A 22248-nucleotide genomic window follows, 5' to 3' on the forward strand; every position below is an offset into this window, starting at 1 on the left:
CAATCTTCTTGTAGCCTTGGCCATCTTCATGTAGCGCAACAATTCGTCTTTTAAGATCCTCAGAGAGTTCTTTGCCATGAGGTGCCATGTTGGAACTTTCAGTGACCAGTATGAGAGCGTGTGAGAGCTGTACTACTAAATTGAACACACCTGCTCCCTATGCACACCTGAGACCTAGTAACACTAACGAGTCACATGACATTTTGGAGGGAAAATGACAAGCAGTGCTCAATTTGGACATTTAGGGGTGTAGTCTCTTAGGGGTGTACTCACTTTTGTTGCCGGTGGTTTAGACATTAATGGCTGTATATTGAGTTATTTTGAGGGAAGAATAAATTTACACTGTTATATAAGCTGCACACAGACTACTTTTCATTGTGTCAAAGTGTCATTTTGTCAGTGTTGTCCCATGAAAAGATATACTTAAATATCTGCAGAAATGTGAGGGGTGTACTCACTTTTGTGATACACTGTATATATATATATATATATATATATATATATATATATACACTGTATATATACTGTATATATATATATAATTTTTTTTTCTTTATGCATTTTCTCCGCTTTTTCTCCCTTTTTAGCGCGTCCAATTGCCCGATTGCATCATTCTTCCTCTCCACCAATGCCAATCCCTGCTCTGATTGAGGAGAACGAAGCTAACCCACGCCCCCTCCGACACGTGGGCAGCAGTCGTATGCATCTTATCACCTACACTTTGACGAGTGCAATGCAGCTCAGCGTTGTTTACGGACAGACACACCCTGAGAGCACTCTTTTCTCATCTCTGTGCAGGCGCCATCAATCAGCCAGCAGAGTCGTAATTGCACCAGTCATGAGAGAGAGAGACCCCATTCGGCTTAGTCCCACCCATCTGAACAACAGGCCAATCACTGTTCATGTGGCCGCTTAGCCTTAGACGGCAGGCAGAGCTGAGATTCAATACGATGTATTCGAGATCCCAGCTCTGGATCCAGCGTGTGTTTTTACCGCTGCTCCACAGAGTATATCTTAACCTAAATAACCCATCATCTTGTGCCCCGCTGGATAAAAAAACTCTAAACATTTTGCTCTCAACTTGTTCTGATAAAACCTATAAAGATTTTTTTGGGATGGTATGACTTGTTTAATTATGCATAAGAGGAAAAACAAGACGTACAGTAACAAGAGCTTTGATCGCCACCTAGGATGGAATAATTTATCATCTATGGGAACATTCAGATATTTTATAACATTTTCTTTTTTAACCAGTATCACATAACAACCGCAGAGAAAATATAAACTTCAGTAGCTTTAGCTGGCACTGTGGCACAATTCCTTCCTGGGTCCAAACGCAGGTTTACTCCATCTCCCATCTTTAATGCACAGGGACAGATCAGCAGCATAATAAAATAATTACAGTATACTTTCCTGCTTTACTTGCAGCTTCTGACCCCCTTCTGACCCTTCGCCTTACAGGCGGTGAGCCCACAAAGTGGAGCCATGTAGTGCCCAGGTGGCACAGTGGGATATTTCCCTAGCACACCAGCGCTGAGATTCTGAACTACTCGGTGTTGCCACCGGTCGGCTGGGCGCCATCTAGCGGGCATAATTGGCAGTGCCTGCAGCAGACATGTCTCTGTTAGGGCGGGATGCCTGGACTATGTGGGTGGGGTCTTCAAACGCTGTGTAAGGACACTGATTAGCAGATAGTTTTGGTGCCTGTGCAGGATGCATTGGTGAAAAAGGGTTTCGCTAAGGGCTGTGTGCGGGTCGGAGGAGGCGTGAGCAGCTATATACCCACCTCGACTGCAATCAGGGATCCCCTAGCAGCAGAATACAAATTGACTACGCTAAATTGGGAGAAAATGGGAGAAAATGCATAAATAAAATAGAAAAAAAAACGTGGATCCATGTCACTATTTCAGGCTAAGATTGACTTAGTCATATGGATGGCGTGCACACCAGGCACTTTCCAGCAAAACCACCAGTCCTGGTAACCAAAACCCAGTGTTTTTTTTTATCTTTGCTGCCACAAAGCACCAAATGATCTGTAAATGGATCAAGAACCGTGAAGATGGAAGTTAAGATTTTAACTCTTGGTAAACAAACCGAACAATATGAATTAAACTCTACCAGACATTAAAAAAGGTACCAGATACCTTTCATATCTACAGAAGCGTGACGGGGCATGTGCGATTATCTTTGTTATGGTAACATTCACATGAAAAACCACTTTGTATATTCAAATACCTACCATTCTGATTAAATCTAACCAGCATGTTAATTAAGATTTCCGAACTCTAATGTGCATGTAAACAATTCTATGTAAACATAGACACTGAGGGTGAAAAAGATCCTGACCACAACACATGATTCCACTGTCTTTTTGGGTTATCTGAGATGAGCTTGGTTATAGAGAATTCAGTGGCCTTCCTGCATAAATGATGTATGGACTTCTCTTTGTGTAATATAGTTTCAGATTGCATTTTTGATGCAGTGGGGGACTGTGTTAAGTGGCAACTGTTTTCCAAAATACTGCTTGTAAAGACTGAGTCTTTGTCCCTTCCTATGCTTCAAAACAGTGTAATTTAAATATTCTGTAATTTCCTTCTCTTATCAAGTGTGTTGCAGGCATCAAATTTCAAATATGATTATATTTACAAAATTTAGAGAAGTTAATCAGCAAAAAACATTAAAAGTCACTTTGTAAGGTATATTAAGAATCAATAGAATTAATAACTCACAGGTTTTTTGTTTTATTGCATTTTACAAAATGTCCCAACTATTTCAGATATGGGGGTTTGTACATTGACCCTAAATAGTAAGACAAATTTCTAATGGCAGCACTACCATGAATTCCAGCTTTTGTGAAGGTGTCATACAGATGATATTGAGAATAAAGGTGCTTTTTAATTCTGTGGTTATTTTTAAAGCTTTTATTTTGAAGCAGTCCTGTAAAGTGACATTTTTTTCTATGAGTGAGCTTTGACTTTTGACAATTGTTTCTTTTTTGCTGATGTCATTTGTTTCTGTTTGATTTAGATTTTTGAGACTTTTGTTTCTTGTGAAACTAAATACCAGTTTTATGACTGATACCAAAAATATTTGGCCACTATATAAGCCACTCAGCTGCCTTACCCAAACTGTTGTCATAAAGTTGGAAGCATATTTTATATTCCTGACAGCAATGAATATGGGTGAAATTCAGAAATATTTAGGAGGGGTGTCTAAATACTTTTGGCCATACAGTCTACAATGTTTTTGTTTATTGTATTGTATTACCACCACTTTATCCTGTTTAGGGTCATAACATAATGCAAAACATACACTGATCAGCCATAACATTAAAACCACCTCCTTATTTCTACACCTGCTGTCTATTTTATCAGCTCCACTTACCATATAGAAGCACTTTGTAGTTCTACAATTACTGACTGTAGTTCATCTATTTCTCTACATACCTCATGACCAACTCAAACAGCAGCAATAGATGAACGATTGTCTCTGACTTTACATCTACAAGGTGGACCGACTAGTGTCTAATAAGTGTCTATTAGTGTCTAATAGAGTAGACAGTGAGTGGACACGGTATTTAAAAACTCCAGCAGCGCTGCTGTGTCTGATCCACTCATACCAGCACAACACACACTAACACACCACCACCATGTCAGTGTCACTGCAGTGCTGAGAATCATCCACCACCTAAATAATACCTGCTCTGTGGTGGTCCTGTGGGGGTCCTAAGCATTGAAGAACAGGGTGAAAGCAGGCTAAAAAGGTATGTAGAGGAACAGATGGACTACAGTCAGCAATTGTAGAACTACAAAGTGCTTCTATATGGTAAGTGGAGCTGATAAAATGGACAGTAAGTGTAGAAACAAGGAGGTGGTTTTAATGTTATGGCTGATCGGTGTATATGGGTCTACTTTACTCTTAAATTAGATTACATGATTTTGGTTTTGTATATTGTATTCTAAGTTGTTAAAACTTACCACAGACATTTTCACATCCTCAGTCATCATGGACCAAAAATGTTTTTCAGATATTTGACACTAATCTGTTATCTGTTAATTAGGTCTAGATAAGAGTGTTTGCATCCCACCTCTGTGTAAACCTGGCTAGCTATTCTTAGGCTGGCAAGATTGAACCAGGCATGGTACCAACTAACATCATGATTGCACTGGCTAAATTCAATTATGTTAATTTGTCCCAATATTGACCTTCATTTTCAAGTCAGCACAGCAGAGCCAATCATACAGTCAGTAGCCTGGACAGTCAGTAAAGTCTATGTTATAACTATATTTACACCAACTGAGGCCATCAATAATGAAACGAGCACTGGGAATACATTGGTGTCAAGGTGCACAGATAATACAGGAAAGTAGTACACTGCCAGACTGGACTCACCTAATAAATATTACATGAGACTATGGAACCTAAGTGTTATTGATTGAGTGTTCCTTTATACTTCTTAAAAAAAAGACATTTTGACCACATCATTCCATCAGTAACCAAAGCCTAGTGCTGTTTCTTGGAACAGAGTATAGATAAAGACTGTTATCAGACCCTCATATGTAATCTTATATTCTGTGGTGCAAGCACTCGCTGTGCGAAAACATCTTAAAGAAATGCCATTTATAGCATCTATAATAACTCTACCATAAGCCATCGTCCAGCTCCTCTTAACAATTTTTAAAAGAACTTGGATCATTGCCGAGAACACACTTAACTGTGTGCAGTGCTTCGATATGCACTTGTTTTGTTTTTAACATCAGCTTATTGTTTGCAGTATTATTTTTAGATTACTATGAGAAGCATGAATTTGCGGGGGTGCAACTTCACAGAGCTTAATATACACAAATACATACACAGTTTCGTTTTATGACACAACACATTATTATATTGTGATATATCGAGTCACTATGTATTGTTACACACCTAATACAAAAACACACCTCAAATTCACTGCTGGGTTATTAATAGTTGGCTACTGAATACAGCTGTGGTAGCCTAGTGATGAAGGTACTGGACTAGTAATCAGAAGGTTGCCACTGTTGGGTCTTTGAGCTTGGCCCTTAACCTTCAATTGCTTAGATTGTATACTGTCACAACTGTAAGTTGCTTTGAATAAAAGTGTCCGCTAAATGCCACAAATGTAAATAGAAGCTTTGTACTGTTACCAGTAACTGGGTAGCACTGTCACCTCACAGCAAGAAGGTCCTGGGTTAGATCCCCAAGGGGGGAGGTCTGGGTCCTTTCTGTGTGGAGTTTGCATGTTCTCCCTGTGTCTGTGCGGGTTTCCTTCGGGTGCTCTGGTTTCCTTCCACAGTCCAAAGACATGCAAGTGAGATGAATTGGAGATACAAAATTGTCCATGACTGTGTTTGATATAACCTTGTGAACTGATGAATCTTGTGTAACGAATAACTACCGTGTCTGTCATGTAACCAAAGAGTGTAAAACATGACATTAAGATCCTAATAAACAAACAAACCAGTAACTGACACCAATAAGAAATGGTGACAAAGTACATGAAAATAAATCAAGGTGTAGTCTCTAAAATGTTCACCTGCTAGGTTTACCAACAAGATAGGTGTGTTTAATAAGTGGCTTGTAAGTGTACCCAAGCAACACAGCTGTGCCTTGTACCAACACACTCACACAATACCACACCATGTTCATGTCCTTAAACAGCAATATAAAGCTAAAACAATCAGTTTTAGGCATTTTTTCCTCCAAAGACACAGTGATCTGCCAGAACTCTTGGGATCTGTTGGATACCCATTTTTCTACGAGCAGCCCAATTTGGGTTTAAGGCGAGCAGCTGGACTAATGTGTTTATCCCTTTCAAATAACTGTTGCACAGCTTTGAGCCAAGGCAAAGTGTTTTCTAATCCCACAGAGCCAGCCCTGGTCTGGGAAAAGTTTAAGCAACGTTGGCTCTAATCAGAGCTAAAATCAAGGCTGGCCATGCCCACAGACTTTCGAAACACTTCTCTATTTAACACTAAAGAGGTTTAACCCATTACACATCAAGTACAATGGCTCAAAATTTAAATCAACAAGCCAAGTGTTTTTGAGCTGGCTGTGCCATTGTATCCTGTGGAGTAAGGCAGGGCCACTTACCTTGCCACTGTGCCACCCTGAGTTGCGCCGACTGAGGAGGTCCACTTCATTGACTCAATCTGATTAAACTTTGACCCGGGTTTGACGCTGAACTTTTTAAAGCAAAGAAACTTAGAACCTGATTCTTACAGTTTTACAAAACCCTTAACTGTTAAATTTAGCTTAACATTTTAAGAAATGACAGCATGGCGACTAGTAAATTGTGAAATGGGGACCGAGTTTGCATTTTAGATAGCTATCCCACATTCACTAATTTTGTTATCGCTTGTTCTGACTTTGTAGATTTTTACTAAGATTTAATGTACCTTTGATTAAAACAAAAAGCTTTCAAGAACCCACTTCCTTTTTTATCTTCTCACGTCTCCAAATGATGACCACTGGTAGAGCTTTCTGGTTTTAAAAGAAAATATATTTCACACAAAACTGCATGTGAATAAACCTGTTTTAAAGCTTGGTGCTTGTTTATATGTTCATGACCATAACTGCCAGTTCTTTTAGCATATTTTAACAGTATGGTCTTTTAGTAAACCAGTCAGCTTTAATTAAATTGTTTATGCCTTACATTTTTTTTACCGTTTTGGAAAAACTTCAACCAAGTTGTCCGACCATAAAGATTTGGTCCTTATCAAAGTCATTCAGGTCTTTATGCTAATCATATCTGCTGCATTCAACTAGAGTAACTATGAGTACTGTGTCTACCATCTGCCCAACATTAAATTTTTCCCTTACCGTGACATGTACAACTGTTATGAAACAGGCATCGTCGTGCACATTCTTAGAGAGTGATCCTAATTTTTTTGGCTGATTGGTGTATACCACTGTTGGGCACTAATTAGACATACTATTTTCAAATTGACAGTAATTTCAAATGCAGCCTATTTTAATTTGGCCTCATGACGCAAGCTGTCCCAATACTGTCCCCAAGCATGAGCATGTGTCTTTGAAGTACACCTAAACCTAAAAAAACATGATTTTTAAATGGTTTACTACCTTAAAGTAATTCATACACACAATGTATTGCAATTCATTTAGCATCAGTTGAATCAGTTTTCATTCAGGTTAGGCTGGGAATACAGTTGGGACAGTGCACCAGACCATGGCACAGCCCAATCGTCCATTTTAAACAAAAACACAGACAATAAGTGTGTGATGTATAATCTCACAGCATTAGCTACTTAAAGAATAATCTAGAATGTGGTACCTAAAATGTTCGCAGCAGAAGCTGTGTACAAAATCATGAATGTTCTGGTGTATTTAAAACACTAATGTAAGTCAGCCAGGGTTAAGTAGTAAACAAAACCCAATGCAAGAGCACCCGAGGAAAATATGTATTACCAAGAAAAAGACAATGGCACAATTACAGCTCAACCACATCACACAAACAGGCATGGTGACCCAGATTTACACTCAGTTTATTGCTCTTCATGGTAATGTTAGACCTTGTCATCAAGTTTTGCTCATGCTAGAGGGTTTCAACCACACTAGATTTTAATTAGTAGAATGTGTAAGGAGAACAACCACAACCACACACAGCAAACTAAACTGGCCCAAAGCACAGATATGAAAACAGGAAGCTTTTATTCTTAGCTGCAGAAACACTGTTCCTTCACAATTAAAACTTTTCAAGAGTTTCCTTATATACTCTACTAGATCCTGTCCCAAAAATACCAATAATGTATGTATGAACAGTAGATTTGAAGCTATTACAGTACTCTATAGACAGGTATACAAATTAATCATATGACATGAGTATTGTCCACTCACAGCTTAAGTTTCCTTTGCATTTAGCTTTCACTTACCAGTGCTTTACTCAAGAAAAAGAAACCTACAACCTTTGTCTTTATATATTTGTTTTTATGGGTTTTTTAAGTCAGTAAATTGCAGTTTTACTGTAATTATAATGTGCCACATTAAAATTAGTGAGTGTTCTTTTTTGTACCTTGATGACTAATTTGACCCAAGAACCACTTGATATTGTCACACTGAATAACTCAAAAGGAGTTAACCATTTACTGGTAGTAAACTAACTGTAAAGCCAACCTAGTTCTCTAAACCTACCTGCATATGTTAGTTCCAATTTTAACCAAACACACCCACTCAGGTTAAACTAGGGGATCAGAAGTATTTAGTCACTAGGGGAAGGTGTGTTATAATTAGGGTTGGATATTCCGGTTCATCTTGTTAATAGCGTAGGTTTTGTCTATGTGCACAGTGATTAATTACATAATGACCATATTGCAATGTTTTGATTTTAAGTTGTGTCCCTTGGTCAGAAGACACAGTGTTTATTAACCCATACAAAAGACATTTGTGAGCCTATTAGATAGAAAATAACATTTAAAAGTGCATTTACTTTGTAACATTATTATAATTGTTAATTTGATTAATTTTGCACCCAGTGTTTCTGAGTAGAGCACTTGCCACAACCCTGACCAGGATAAAGCAGTACTAAAACATAAAAATGAAATTTAAAAAATGATAATTATTGATGATGATAATTGTTATTATTTATATTTATTACTATTATTTAATATGTACAAAATACTTTAAACTAAACTGAATGAAGCTGGTGTTGTGTGGAGCCTTGTTGGATAGACTGTTACTAAACTGTTACTGTAAAGCAGTTACTGAAGATAAATATGTGAATGAACCCACTTCAGTACATCTACAGAATCAAAACATTGATTCTAAGAGTATTTTTATTACTCTTTTTATTCTTCTGCATTGTCTTTACCATAGACAGCTAAATATCAGTAAAATGGCCTGCTCAGTATGGTAATTTTAGTGAACCAATCTGCTTTAATTAAATTGTTTATTTATTAAATTGTAAAATGCCTTACATTTTTTTACAGTTTTGGAGAAACTGCAACCAACTCGTCATGCCATTAAGATTTGGTCCTTATCAGAATTACTCAGGTCTTTATGCTAATCATATCTGCTGCATTCCACTAGAGTACCTACTGAGTACTGTGTACTAGAGTACTGTGAGTAACTACCATCTGCCCAACATTTAATATTTCCCTGACCTTGACATGTACAACTGTTATGAAACAGGCATTGTTGTGCACATTTTAAGGGTGATCCTAATTTTTTGGCTAATTGGTGTATACCATTGTTCTATTTTCTATTGGACAGTTCATCCAAATGCAGCCTATTTTAATTTGGCTCCATGACACAAGGTGGCCCATGCTGTAAACTATTAGTCTGTTGTGGTAGAGGTTAGTGAAGACAAGTCAAGATCTTCCACACAAACCATTTTATTATAGACCTTACTTGCTTTGTGCATGGAGGGATTTCCATATTAAACTGAAAGGGTTGTTTCCAAATAATTACAAACCTAGAAGCACTCAGCTCTGTAGAATACCATTGAGGGCAGAATCAGCAGCCTGTGTTTATAAACGTTTTCTTTGTCAACTGAAATGCAGAAGCTTGGTTTGTGACTAGGATGCGTTCTGTGTCCTTTGTGTGTGACAGCCTATATTGTGGGTGTATGTTTGCAGACTTGTGGTTACCTGTTCACCTGTGAAGGGCTCTTTTCATGAGCAACCGCAGTCAGCTCATCAATACATCCTCGTGTAAAGAGAGCCTGGAAGTACCAAGGTTGGTGCCAAGGCGGTTATGTCAGAACTTGATTAGTGGGCCACCACAGCATAGAGTCTGTGCCTGAGGACCATATGAGGCTTGCAGGATAGGTAGGGGAATGCAGTAAGGCATGTTTGCTGGAGTTGTTTTGACAACGTGCGACAACGACAAATGCGCTTGTTTTATTGTTATACAAAGGTGGTGCATACTAGACAATCCAGAATTGGACTAAATCATATATCCAGATGGTAAGACATCTCACTGACAGCATGATTAATAACTTGTAGTACAGTGGCATTCAACATCTGGTACAACCACACCCCCGTCCACAAACACACACAAATATACACTGATCAGCCATAACATTAAAACCACCTCCTTGTTTCTACACTCATTGTCCATTTTATCAGCTCCACTTACCATATAGAAGCACTTTGTAGTTCTACAATTACTGACTGTAGTCTTCTCTACATACCTTTTACCCTGTACTTCAATGGTCAGGACCCCCACAGGACCACCACAGAGCAGGTATTATTTAGGTGGTGGATGATTCTCAGCACTGCAGTGACACTGACATGGTGGTGGTGTGTTAGTGTGTGTTGTACTGGTATGAGTGGATTAGACACAGCAGCACTGCTGGAGTTTTTAAATACCGTGTCCACTCACTGTCCACTCTATTAGATACTCCTACCGAGTTGGTCCTCCATGTAAAGTCAGAGACGATCGCTCATCTATTGCTGTTGTTTGAGTTGGTCATCTTCTAGACCTTCATCAGTGGTCGCAGGACACTGCCTATGGGGCGCTGTTGGCAGGATATTTTTGGTTAGTGAACTATTCTCCATCAGCGCTGCTGTGTCTTATCCACTCATACCAGCACAACACACACTAACACACCACCACCATGTCAGTGTCATTGCAGTGCTGAGAATGATCCACCACCTAAATAATACCTGCTCTGTGGTGGTCCTGGGAGAGTCCTGACCATTGAAGAACAGGGTGAAAGGGGGGTAACAAAGCATGCAGAGAAACAGATGGACTACAGTCAGTAATTGTAGAGCTACAAAGTGCTTCTATATGGTAAGTGGAGCTGAAAAAATGGACAGTGAGTGTAGAAACAAGGACATGGTTTTAATGTTATGGCTGATCGGTGTAATGTGAACTTGAAAAGCAAAAAGAGAGGCACAAAAATAGGTAGTGGTTTACAAATATATAAAAATGTGATATGATCAGATTTATCACATGAAATATTGTTTGTCATTTTTCCCCGTTTTTGCATTTCAAAACCAAAACCATTTTCTTGACAAATGGGCAAAAGAATGTGTATACCCAGAAAACGATACTGGTCTAAATGCTTAAATCTTTTAGGGTTTTGGGGTTTTGTGGCTTTGTTTTTCATTGTTTGCTTTAGTGGTCTTTCCAGGATAACAGTAACTTTATCCTCAATGCACAAGGGAAGCCGTCACTGAGCGGCATTAGGAGTATAAAACAATGTGGAAATAATTTCTTATGGCTTTTACAGTCAACAAATCTCAACCTGTTTGAACAGCTATGGGAGTATATGAGTGGTAAAAAAGTTCTTTCTTCTTTTACAAACCTTATACACTGTACGCATGCTCTTTTGTTAATAACCCAAAATGTTTATTTGCCCAGCTGTGCTTTTGTGTTCCTCAAAATAGCCAGCCCCAAAATATGAAAAGCCCAAATTTATAGCTTATAGGTCTACAATAGTGTAAACTGTATCTAATATTTACACGTTTAGTGTAATGTACATTTTACAGAACTGCATTAACATGGCATATTAATGGCAATTTGTCTTAGCAAGTCCAAACAATCCACCAATGCCTTGGTACAAATCAGACAGGTGAAAAAAATAGGGGCTCATGGTTTTGTGCCAACTGATCTATTGTTCATTTGAACATCTAATGTTTTCCAGACCAATTATAGTCAGTGCAGGCTAGGCTATGCATTATGGGCTAGGTGAACTGATGGTGCATGTTGTAAAAAGAAAATGACACTCTCTTTTGTAACTGCCAACAATGAGTTACGAGAATACTTGGAGTCAAAGAAAGGTCAGATGCCTTCTAGAAGTCTGAACACACAACTCAAAGAGCAGTTAGTGAGAATCAAAAATAACAACTGGGGGTGTTTTGCCATAGGTGCTCATATTTTTTTAAAAAAGCCTCCGACTGCTGTCTGTGAGGCCCAGTATCTGGCTGGTGAATAAAAGTGGTCTGTGTTTGGCATATGACGAGATTGGGAGGAAAAGGGGGACCATGCAAGACAATAATAAGAATAAAGATAAGATTAAAAAATACATAAATAAAATGACTCAAGGTAAGAGGACCTTCCTAAACAAGGTAATTGCTATAGATGAGTTACATGCCTGAACATGCTCATATTCACTGTGCGGGCAGTAAAAGTGTATGGTTCTTGCACGACTGGCAAGTTGCGTGGTTGAAGTGGCAAGGATAACAGTTAGAGATTTGCAAATCATGGTAGCATTTTAGGGTTACTGGGTAACCAAATTAGACACAACGTTATGTGAACTATTTGGAAAGCTTGCCAGAAGAATGGCTTTTCTTTCATCCTACCACGACTGTAAACCCCTCTAGTTTGTTAAATGCTATTAAATCTTTAACTGGTACCGGTCGGCTGGGCGTCATCTGGCGGGCATAATTGGCAGTGCCTGCAGCAGATACTAATTGGCCATCTCATCTGCAGGGTGCGGGCTGGACTATGTGTGGGTGGGATCTTCATCTGCTGTGTAAGGACCCTGATTGGCGGAAGAGACGCCTGTGCAGAATGCAGGGGTGAGAAGAGGAGGGCTGTGCATGTGTCAGAAGAGGCGTGTACAGCGACATGCTCTCCTCGGATGCAATCGGGTATCTCTCAGCAGCGGAAGACAAATCGACTGCGCTAAAACGGGAGGAAAATGGGGAGAAAATGCAAAAAAAAAAAAAAAAAAAAACTGGCACATATGAGAGAAAAATTGTTGGCAACAAACACTTAATGTGGGTTTGTGAGTGAAACATGATAAATCTATAATAATATATTTAAATCCCAACTATATTAGCTATGCTGAAGAATCTCTGATGCTTTGGAAGATTTTTTTTCCAAAGGCCTAGAAAATCTTTTAATTTCATTACATTTTCATGATTTGGTCACTTTATCCACAAATTCTGGACCCAAATGGCAGTGTGGCAATATCTCACTGTGCCATCCGAGCGCAGTTAGAACATCTTGTCAGAACGTGTCAAGATGTCAGCCCCTTTCTGAAACACATGGATTCAGTGTTATTTGTTTTGATTCACCCCTTGGTTTATGCTCCCCAGCTGTTTGCCATTGTGTCTATGATTAGCCTGTTTATGTATAACCCCTTGTATTCACTCCTCGCTTGTTGGTCATTGTGTGGATATAGTGTGGTTTGAGTTTTTGCTAGTTATCTGTTCTTGCTCCTGTCTGTGCTCCTGTCCTTGTTCTGATATGTGCTGTATTGTCTAGCTAGCTTAGATTAGCATTAGCTGTAAGCATAAGGTATAGTATGTTTTGTTTCGATCCAATTTTGGTTAGGACACTTTAGTGTCCTGCTCTTTGTTTTTCAGTCAGTAGCATTAAAATTGACGTTAGCTTTAGTCTAGCTTCGAATATGGTTAGTTTCAGCCTTTGTTTATTCTGTAAGCCTTTAAGTCTTGTTTCCTGTTTGTTTACCCCAACTGTCATTGTTACTGTGAATATATATTGTCAGTTTTCTTAAATAAATATGTCTAGAATGTCTAGAATGTGTCTGACCCTGTCTAGCATTACAATATGGCCGGTAATTGTGAAAGAAAATGACACAAGTTCAAAGTAACAGGAACACTGGCTACATTATCTGGATGTTGCAGAAAGTGGGCAGCTGAGGAGTAACTGTAGGCACTCAGGTTTTCAGTTTGCACAGTAAGGCAAAGTGCAAGAACGGTATGCCTTTATGAGGAAGAATGAAGCTTACTAAACACCCAGCCTAAAGTGAAGCTTGGTGGTGGATCTGTGAGGATTTGGAGCTGGTTTGCTTCTGCTAGAACTGGAAACCTGCAGTGTGTGGAGGGCAAGATGGATTCAATCAAGTATCGGAAAATACTAAGATTAAATCGTCGTATGCCTTCTGTGAGGAAGCTGAAGCTTGTGCATCATTGGACCTTCCAAATGTTCACCAAGTCCTGGAAGATTCTGGAGTGTGTGTCACAGTTGCCTGACTTAAACCCTATATAAAATATTTGGTTGGATTTGAAGAAGGCAGCACACAAACCAGGGAATATTGGTGAACTGGAAGCCATTGCCCATGAGGAATGAGTTACAGTTTCTGAGGAATGCTGCCAGAAGCTGGTGTATGGCTATGCATAACGTTTGCAGCAGGTCATAACCGCACAATTTTGTTCTACAAAGTACTAAAAATGCTTGTCATGAAGGGGTTTGAATAATTCTGAAACTGCAGTAGGAAAACTACTTGTTCAACCACCAAGCTATTTAAATTGTTCCTGTTTGGTTTACTGCAAACAGCTGAAAGTTAGAAAGTTTTGCTAATAAACCTAATTTGCAATGGAGGTTGAATCATTTTGATTGCAAATGCATGTCATTTGTTTTAATTTTATGTTCTAATGCCTTTATATTTCTTTATGTAAAGCACTTTAAATTGCCACTGTGTATGCAAGGCGCTGGTTAGTAAATAAAGAGCAGAGCAGAGCCAGGCAGAGCATCCAGACAGCTTGATGAGTCTCAGCATTTGCACTACTGCAGACCACATTAAGACCAGCTCTTGATGGGTTTAGTTGAATTGTGTACGAGTTTGAATAAACAAAACAAACCGCATTCACAGGTGGTGGGGCCTGAAGAACTTAGTCATTATTCTATGTAGCTCACAGGCAGTAAAGAACACACTGATGCACTCTTCGAGCAAGAGGTCGGCTCATGTCTGGACAATGACCTCTATTTAAATAGGATTAGCTAATATTTAGTGCAATCTAAATTGTTTCCAGTCTGTGTAGAGCAGATTGAATTAATTTCCCTTAATACCGCATATGTGGAAGGATATTTGCAGCCCTTAGGGACCTTGTGCCCGACAAAGAAGACCTTAAAACAATCTAGTCCCTATTCACCACAGATGAATCACACAAACAAGCATAGTAGACGATAATTTCAACACATCTCAGAAAGGAATTAAAAATCTGCTTCTTTTAAGCTCATACATAATAAAATTCTAAAGACGCTTGTATCCATCGATAAACATTTAAGGGTCCTTTTTACAAACTAAAGCAAAATGAATAATTGTGGTCTGGTTAATATTTTGGTGCAGATTGGTAATCAGGAATATGCCTGATTCGTTACATAGTGATTTTATCAGTCACGGTATTCATTATTATGGTAGATAATACTGATTCTGGTGCTCTCGTGATGCAGCAGTAAATGATCTACATACTACTATTTGTGGTTAGTGTTCTTTTTTTAGTTCATTCTGCTTGATCAGGGTTTCATTCATTTTATTTAATCTGCATAATGTCACTTTACTGTCTCGGTTGTTAATATCGGGAACTATATTTTTCATATTTTATGACAGTGTAAATAAACAGTGTGTTTTAGTGTATTTATTCAATTATTATATTTTTCATGTATTTTAGGTTTAGTGTTTATTTAATGTTCATTGTTGCACCATGGGTCTGAGAGTAACGTAATGTCAATCCTCTGTATGTCCTGTACATATTTCAGTATTGACAATAAAGCAGACTTTGACTTTGACTAAATGCACCAACAACTACAACTGAACTTTCATTAAGAAAAGGCAAATTTGTAAAAAAAAAAAAAATTTGCATAGTTGCTGCTACAAATTTACATGTGACTGAAAACAATTCACACAATTGAGTGTTTAAGGTCTTGCTCAAGAGCTCAACATTGGCGACTCTGCTGTAGTAGGGCTTCAACCAGCAACCTTTTGATTAACAGTCCAGTAGCTTAACCGTTGTGCTACCCCTGCCCATACAAATGCTGTATTATTCCATTTGGAAACAAAAAGACTTTCCGGGTTTCACATGACAAGCCCACATCCTACTGTAATGTTTGTCTTCAGCTTCCTTTGCTTACTTTGTGCAATGTTTCAGTCTCTGTATTGGGATTGTCGTGTCAGCCAGTGTTTATTGTTTGATGAACATATGATTGGGAAAAACCCGTGAGTGAAGTGAGATGGTTCTGCAGCTTTATACCAAAGCCCAACCACGTAGACACGTTTGCACCATTATACTTAATACTCTGATGATTTAACAAACAAGTTCATCATGTACTAATATTCCTAGACGATCACATGTGCATGTCTGTTGTGTCCTGTACTTTTAAACCAAAGATGTTGTCCAACTCACAAACACATTTGCTCAGTGCTACGTGCTGTACATCCTGCCAGTGATCCTACTATAATAACAGTTATTTGTCTCTTTAATTTGTTTTGTCTGACAGTACCCATCTCGTGTGAGTTCTGTTCATAGTTAAACTGGTCTGTCAGATCATAAAGGCTGTCTGGCCTTTCACTGGCTCTTGGTACTTAACATGCTTGGCAATTGTTGTATCTTCACTGTCCAAACGATTAAAAAGTGCAAAAGTGTAAACATGCCCATGTCCCAACTTTTTTTAAGTGTGTTGTAGGCATCAAATTCTGCATTTCTTTATAAAATACAATGAAGTCAGTCAGTGAAGACATTGGAAATCTTTTCTTAGTACTTTTGTTTAAAAGAGTTACCAAATCTCAGTCCTACTTTCTCAGAATTTTAACAGACGCACTTCTAAATCCTGTGGAAAGTAAATTTTATCAAAACAACCACATAAAAATGTCATTCTTTATTTCTGACCTTGCATGCATTATCATCATCTTCCTCTCTTCTTTCTTTCAGATCTTTGGCTTTGTAAATGCCTTCAGTCATGTGGGAAACGACCAGCAGAACCTCCTGGCATTTCGTTTCTCTGCCTTAAACCCAGTGGTGGACCCCTGGGTCTTCATCATTTTCCGCAAGTCCATCTTCAGGCATGTGCGTGCGCTCCTGCGATGTCGTTTCGGCAGGGCGGCGGTGAAGAACACGGCTCGTGATGGTCTCTCTTTTCGTTTAGAGAGTGTGGTGCCTCCAGAGTCCGCTGCGCTCCAGAGTAAGATTTACAGTGGACTCCCTCAGTGAAAGCACAGAAAACCCGGAGCCATGAGAGACGCTAAACTTCTGGAGACATAAATGTAGGACTCCTTTCATGCACGAAAGCATACCGGCACTGGAGAACACTTGCTCGTGACAGGAATGATCAGTGCGGTACAGAATCCTGAATTTCCAAACTGTGGTTAAAAAAATGACAGTAAATATAAGAATGAGGCCTCTGAAGGCCTGTGTGTGCACCTCTCCCTCAGCATGTGAAGCATAAACCGTGTTTAAAATAAACAGTACTTGTGAATTAAAAATATACGTCTTAATCTATTGGTGTCTACAGTGTAGAATAAGCAGATATTCTGTTAGGAATGTACTATCTGTAGTGAAGAGAGAAAGAAAAAGCTCAGATTGTGCACAAAGTGTAGGATGCATAATTAGTATTAATGTAAATGGGTAATCTTATGAAATATTATTATTGATATCAGTTTATTTGTAAAACTATATTTGTTAACACTTCATAGACAGAAAAACAGCCACAGCCACTACCACTGGGAACCAGGGTGCAAATCTCCAGTGGTGCCGTCGGCTAGTCGGGCATCTGGATACATACAGTTGAAGTTTACATGCACTTTGGGTTTTTTTAAGTAATTAAAACTCATATTTCTACCCTCCACATATTTCATGTCAACAAACTATAGTTTTAGCAGGTTGTTTAGTGTATCTACTATGTACATGACACAAGCAAATGTTTACAAACATATCATTTTATTTTTAATTCACTATTTTAAAATTTCAGTGGGTCAGAAGTTTACATATACAGAATTGACTGTGCCTTTAAATATCTTGGAAATTCAAGAAAACAATGGCTTGGCTTTAAAAGCTCCTGATAGGCTAACTGACATCATTTAAGTAAATTTGAGATGTACCAGTTAACTATCTTAGTATTTTAAGGGCTACAATTAAAGCCTACTAGCCTTATTGCTTGAAAACATGCAAAAATCATATGAAATCAGCCAAAACAGCAGAAAAACAATTGTGGACCTCCACAAGTCTGATACAAACACCTGAAGTAACCACCTTCATCTGTTCAAATGTTATTGTGCAATTTTAAAGAATATGCCTTATTTGTTTTCTAGAGAAAATTGTACTTTGATGAGAAAAATACAAATCAATCCAAGAACAACAGCAAACAACCTTGTGTAGATGCTGGAGAATACTGGTACAAAAGTATTTATACCATCTGGTTTGATGAAAGAAAAATGGAACCATTTGGTCGTAATAATTAATGTTAATTTGAAGAAGTGGGAAAATTACAAGCCAAATCACACCATCCCATCCAGCATCATGTTACAGGGGTGCTTTGCTGCAGAAGGGACTGGTGCACTTCACAAAATAGATGGCATTATTAAAAAGGAAAATCATGTGGAGATATTGAAGCAACATATTGAAGCAACTCAAGACATCAGCCAGGATGTTAAAGCTTGGCCAAAAATGGGTTTTCCAAATGCACAGTGACCTCAAGCATACTTTTAAAGCTCTGGCAAAATGGCTTAAGGACAACAAAGTGGCGGTAATAGAGTGGCCATTACAAAGCCCTGACCTCAGTCCCAGAAATAAATTATGGGCAGAACTGAAAAAGTGTGTGCGAGCAGGAAGACCTGACTCGGAGGCAATGACTCAGTTAAACAATTTAAAGACATTTTTAACAAATACTAACCATATGTATTTAAACTTCTGAGCCACTGGGAATGTGATTAAAGAAATAAAAGCTGAAATAAATCATTGGTTTAGTATTATTCAGACAGTGCACAGTTTTAGAATATAGTAGTGATCCTATCTAAGCTAAAAGAGGAAACATGTACTAGGCTTAAATGTCAGGAATTGTGAAAAACTGAGTTTTAATGAATGTGGTTAAGGTGTCTGTAAACGTATGACTTTAGTTGTACACAATTGACTAAGTATGAGCAGATGGCTAAGGCCTTGTGATGGATTGGTGTGTTATTGCATTGTGCCCAGTGATGTCTGGGAAACCAGACTCACCGTAAGCATGAAAATGAATGTTATACTACCTGTAAGAATGCACAATGGTCAAAAAAACCTGTCCCTTTTAACACTTCAGCCATTCTGAGAAAATGCCACTAGGATTCATTTGTTTTCATTGTGATTTAACTGTTTTCAATTTGCACTTTAAACCTTTATTTCTTTTCTTTAATATGCATTATGTACAACAAATAATTAAAGGCAGAAAAGCAGAAAATATTTATGCATATTAATCCTGCCCTTGTTTTTGTTTTTTTCAAAAACAATAATACAATAATAATGATTCTTTGTCCTGAGTCAGAGATGCTTATGAGCAGCGGAAGCCGGTTGATTTTTCCAACAACATATAACAATGACTTATACACCGATCAGCCATAACATTAAAACCACCTCCTTGTTTCTACACTCACTGTCCATGTTATCTATCATCATGTATCATGTGCCTTCTACAGTGCAGCTGACTTCAGTTGAGAAAAAGCAGAAGTGTAAAAAACTGCCTATACCACAGTGTAAACAGTAAAGCTAAAGTTCTACCAGTAGACTCATTTGTTTCAGTTGGTGTATACCGTTATTACTCAGCCCTAATTTACATTTATAATTAATGTCAGTTACTGCCAACAGAGCAGTTTGCTCTTGCTGCGTTTGTATAATTAATCAGAGAAAGGGTTGACAGAAACTGACTTTTAAAAGTTGACATACCTTTGAGTGGTTTTGGCAGTCTTAAAAATTATACTTAATTTAAGAAATATACACTCATAAATAAAGGTACTATGTTTGTTTGTTTGTTTATTACGATTGTAACACCATGTTTTACACGTTTGTTTACATACATGACAGAAACAGTAGTTACTGGTTACACAACATTCATCAGTTCACACAAGGTTGTATCGAACATGGGCAATTCATGGCCAATTTTGTGTCTCCAATTCACCTCAGTTGCATGTTTTTTAACTGTGGGTGGAAACCGGAGCACCCAGAGGAAACCCATGCAGACACGGGGAGAACATGCAAACTCCACACAGAAAGGACCCAGACCGCCCCACCTTAAATGTAACCTTTGTGTCAGTGGTTGGTACAATCTAGAGTGCTTTTTTACATTAGGTACTGCATGTATAGTAAACATTTACATGAGAAATACCTTATTGTACATTAAGCCCCTTCAAAGTCCATAATAACATGCTATAACTTAAATTACTTGTATGTGTTTCCACATGTAATATTGTATTTATTTATTTATTTTCATTTTTATTAATTACTTGATCCAGGTAATGTTCACGGTGAGAGTGGTTTTACTGGAATACCCTGAACAGGAGCATAAGTCACACCATTCACCATTCTTTATATTACCATAGGCTTATAGGTCACCCAGCAAGAAAAAAGCTCAACTAGCTTTTATTTGGACAAAAAAATGAGAATCATGGCAATAGTCAAGCTTGCTTGACTGTAAAAAGTGTCGCCCATGTTTCAGCAGCTGCCAGCATATTAAAAGCTTTAGTTAATAAAAATAAATTGATAAATGTTTGATGAATGAATAAACATTTAACTTCCAACACTGCCATGATATTAATATATTTCACAGGTGTATGTAAACTTTTGATTTCAACTGCTTTAAGTTTAAAGGGACGTCTGATTACCACTCTGTAATCACATTTTGTAGATGCTGCTCAATAACTGTTCTAAAGCTTGACACAAAAGTACGAACATCAATTTCAGAAAAATTACTTAGAACTGCATCTACAAATGCAACTTGAGTCTGTACTATGCATAGTGGACAACAATGTCCAGGACTGATGCACAGTGGAACTGTGTATTGTGGCCCAACAAGTCAATTCCTTTAATGACTAACCAGATTAATCTAACATGATATGGGAAAACATTAGTACTCATAGCATGGATCACTATGCTACATTTTGGGTCAACATATAACATCTCCTAAACTACTACTTTTTTTAAAGATGGCCGTGCTTATTTTAACATCGCAGCAACAAAGCCACATTCTTCACAGAAAGAAGGAACGGCTGCAGAATCTGAAAGTGCAAATGCTAGACTAAGCTGCCTGTAGTGCTGACCTGTCTCCTATCAAAAACTGACCATTATAAAAAGCACAAAAAAACACACACAAATAAAACCCCTGTCCTGTTTTAATACAGATTAAAGAGAAATGAAATATCACTGCTTTTTGTTTTTTATGTAGCACATACTACCTCATCCTTCTGGCATTGAGGTTCATTAAGAAAATACAAATATCAGACATGCTGTAAACAAAAGATTCCATATTTGGGATAATATGAAGAATATTGCAATGTCCTGATACATGTGTACATATGTGTGTGTGGTACTGACAGTTTACACTTTGTCCTTGCAAACCAACCCTTTTAACCCAGTCTGCTGTAATGTACATACAGCACAGACTTTGTAGATAAGAAATCATCCTGATTTGCACTCCTACTCCAAATAAGAACCACTTGCTGTCACTTGTGAAGCATTATGCCTGTCATGTCAGAGACACACTAGCAACGTGCTGTTGTCTGTAACTGAACTATTCAGTGGTGTGTGTATGTATATAGTAATGTAGGATTTGTATGAACACGCCGACTTCTGGGTTTCGTATGCATGGCATATAAACCCATTCCCATTCTAACTTGCACTTAGTTTTATGTGAGCTGATGTTTTTTCATGCAGTGTTGCAAGAGACATTGTGCTTGCCCAATCATGGAGTTGTAAAAGAAAATAAACACGTCTAAAAAAAATCTGCTTCTTTGTTACTTTTGTGATTCCAGTGAACAGACTAGCAATGGAAGTCAAGCTTTCAGATCTGGAAGCAATACATCAGACAAAGTCTTCACAGATCCAAAGCAAACTACACAGCGGCCTAATTATACTGGATGAAAGGGATGTAATCAAAGCTCTCATGGTACTGGTTCCTTAATACTAGGAAATCAGCTCTCATGTACAGATATTCTGTTTTTACTCTCAGTACGGTGGCTTTTATAGATTTTTTTTATTATTACAACCTATTGATTAGCTTTATTCTGCAGCAATGCACACACCCATGTATGAATTTTTTTTGATACATGAAGATCAGTCTTTCACATCAGTGTGGAGAAATGATGACCTACTTTGCAGAATTGCTTTCATTTTGACACACTGGGGGGACTTTTAAGCACCTTGCTTCTTTTCTATGGATACAATTTCTTCTCTGTGCTGTGCACAAAGTGGATTCCGTTGAAAAATGAGTTTAACAATGCACATGAGGCAGAATTCCTCCAGATTTCACTAGAAACATGACAATACAATACCTTGTGAGGAATGTTAATGATCAGTTAACTGGAAACCTAAAAATAAAAGCTATTACATAATAAAGGTT

General features: G+C 38.1%; 1 protein-coding gene across 1 annotated transcript in view; it reads left to right on the forward strand.

The window, feature by feature from the left end:
- Positions 1 to 16880, forward strand: part of ptgir (prostaglandin I2 receptor) — a 41645-nt gene extending 24765 nt beyond the window's left edge. Inside the window, exon 2 of the mRNA XM_063017005.1 lies at positions 16602 to 16880. Coding sequence (XP_062873075.1) covers positions 16602 to 16880 — 279 coding nt within the window. The remainder of the gene's footprint in view (positions 1 to 16601) is intronic.
- The last annotated feature ends 5368 nt before the right edge of the window (positions 16881 to 22248 follow it).

This window comes from Trichomycterus rosablanca, chromosome 20, assembly GCF_030014385.1.
Source record: "Trichomycterus rosablanca isolate fTriRos1 chromosome 20, fTriRos1.hap1, whole genome shotgun sequence".
Lineage (NCBI taxonomy): Eukaryota > Metazoa > Chordata > Actinopteri > Siluriformes > Trichomycteridae > Trichomycterus > Trichomycterus rosablanca.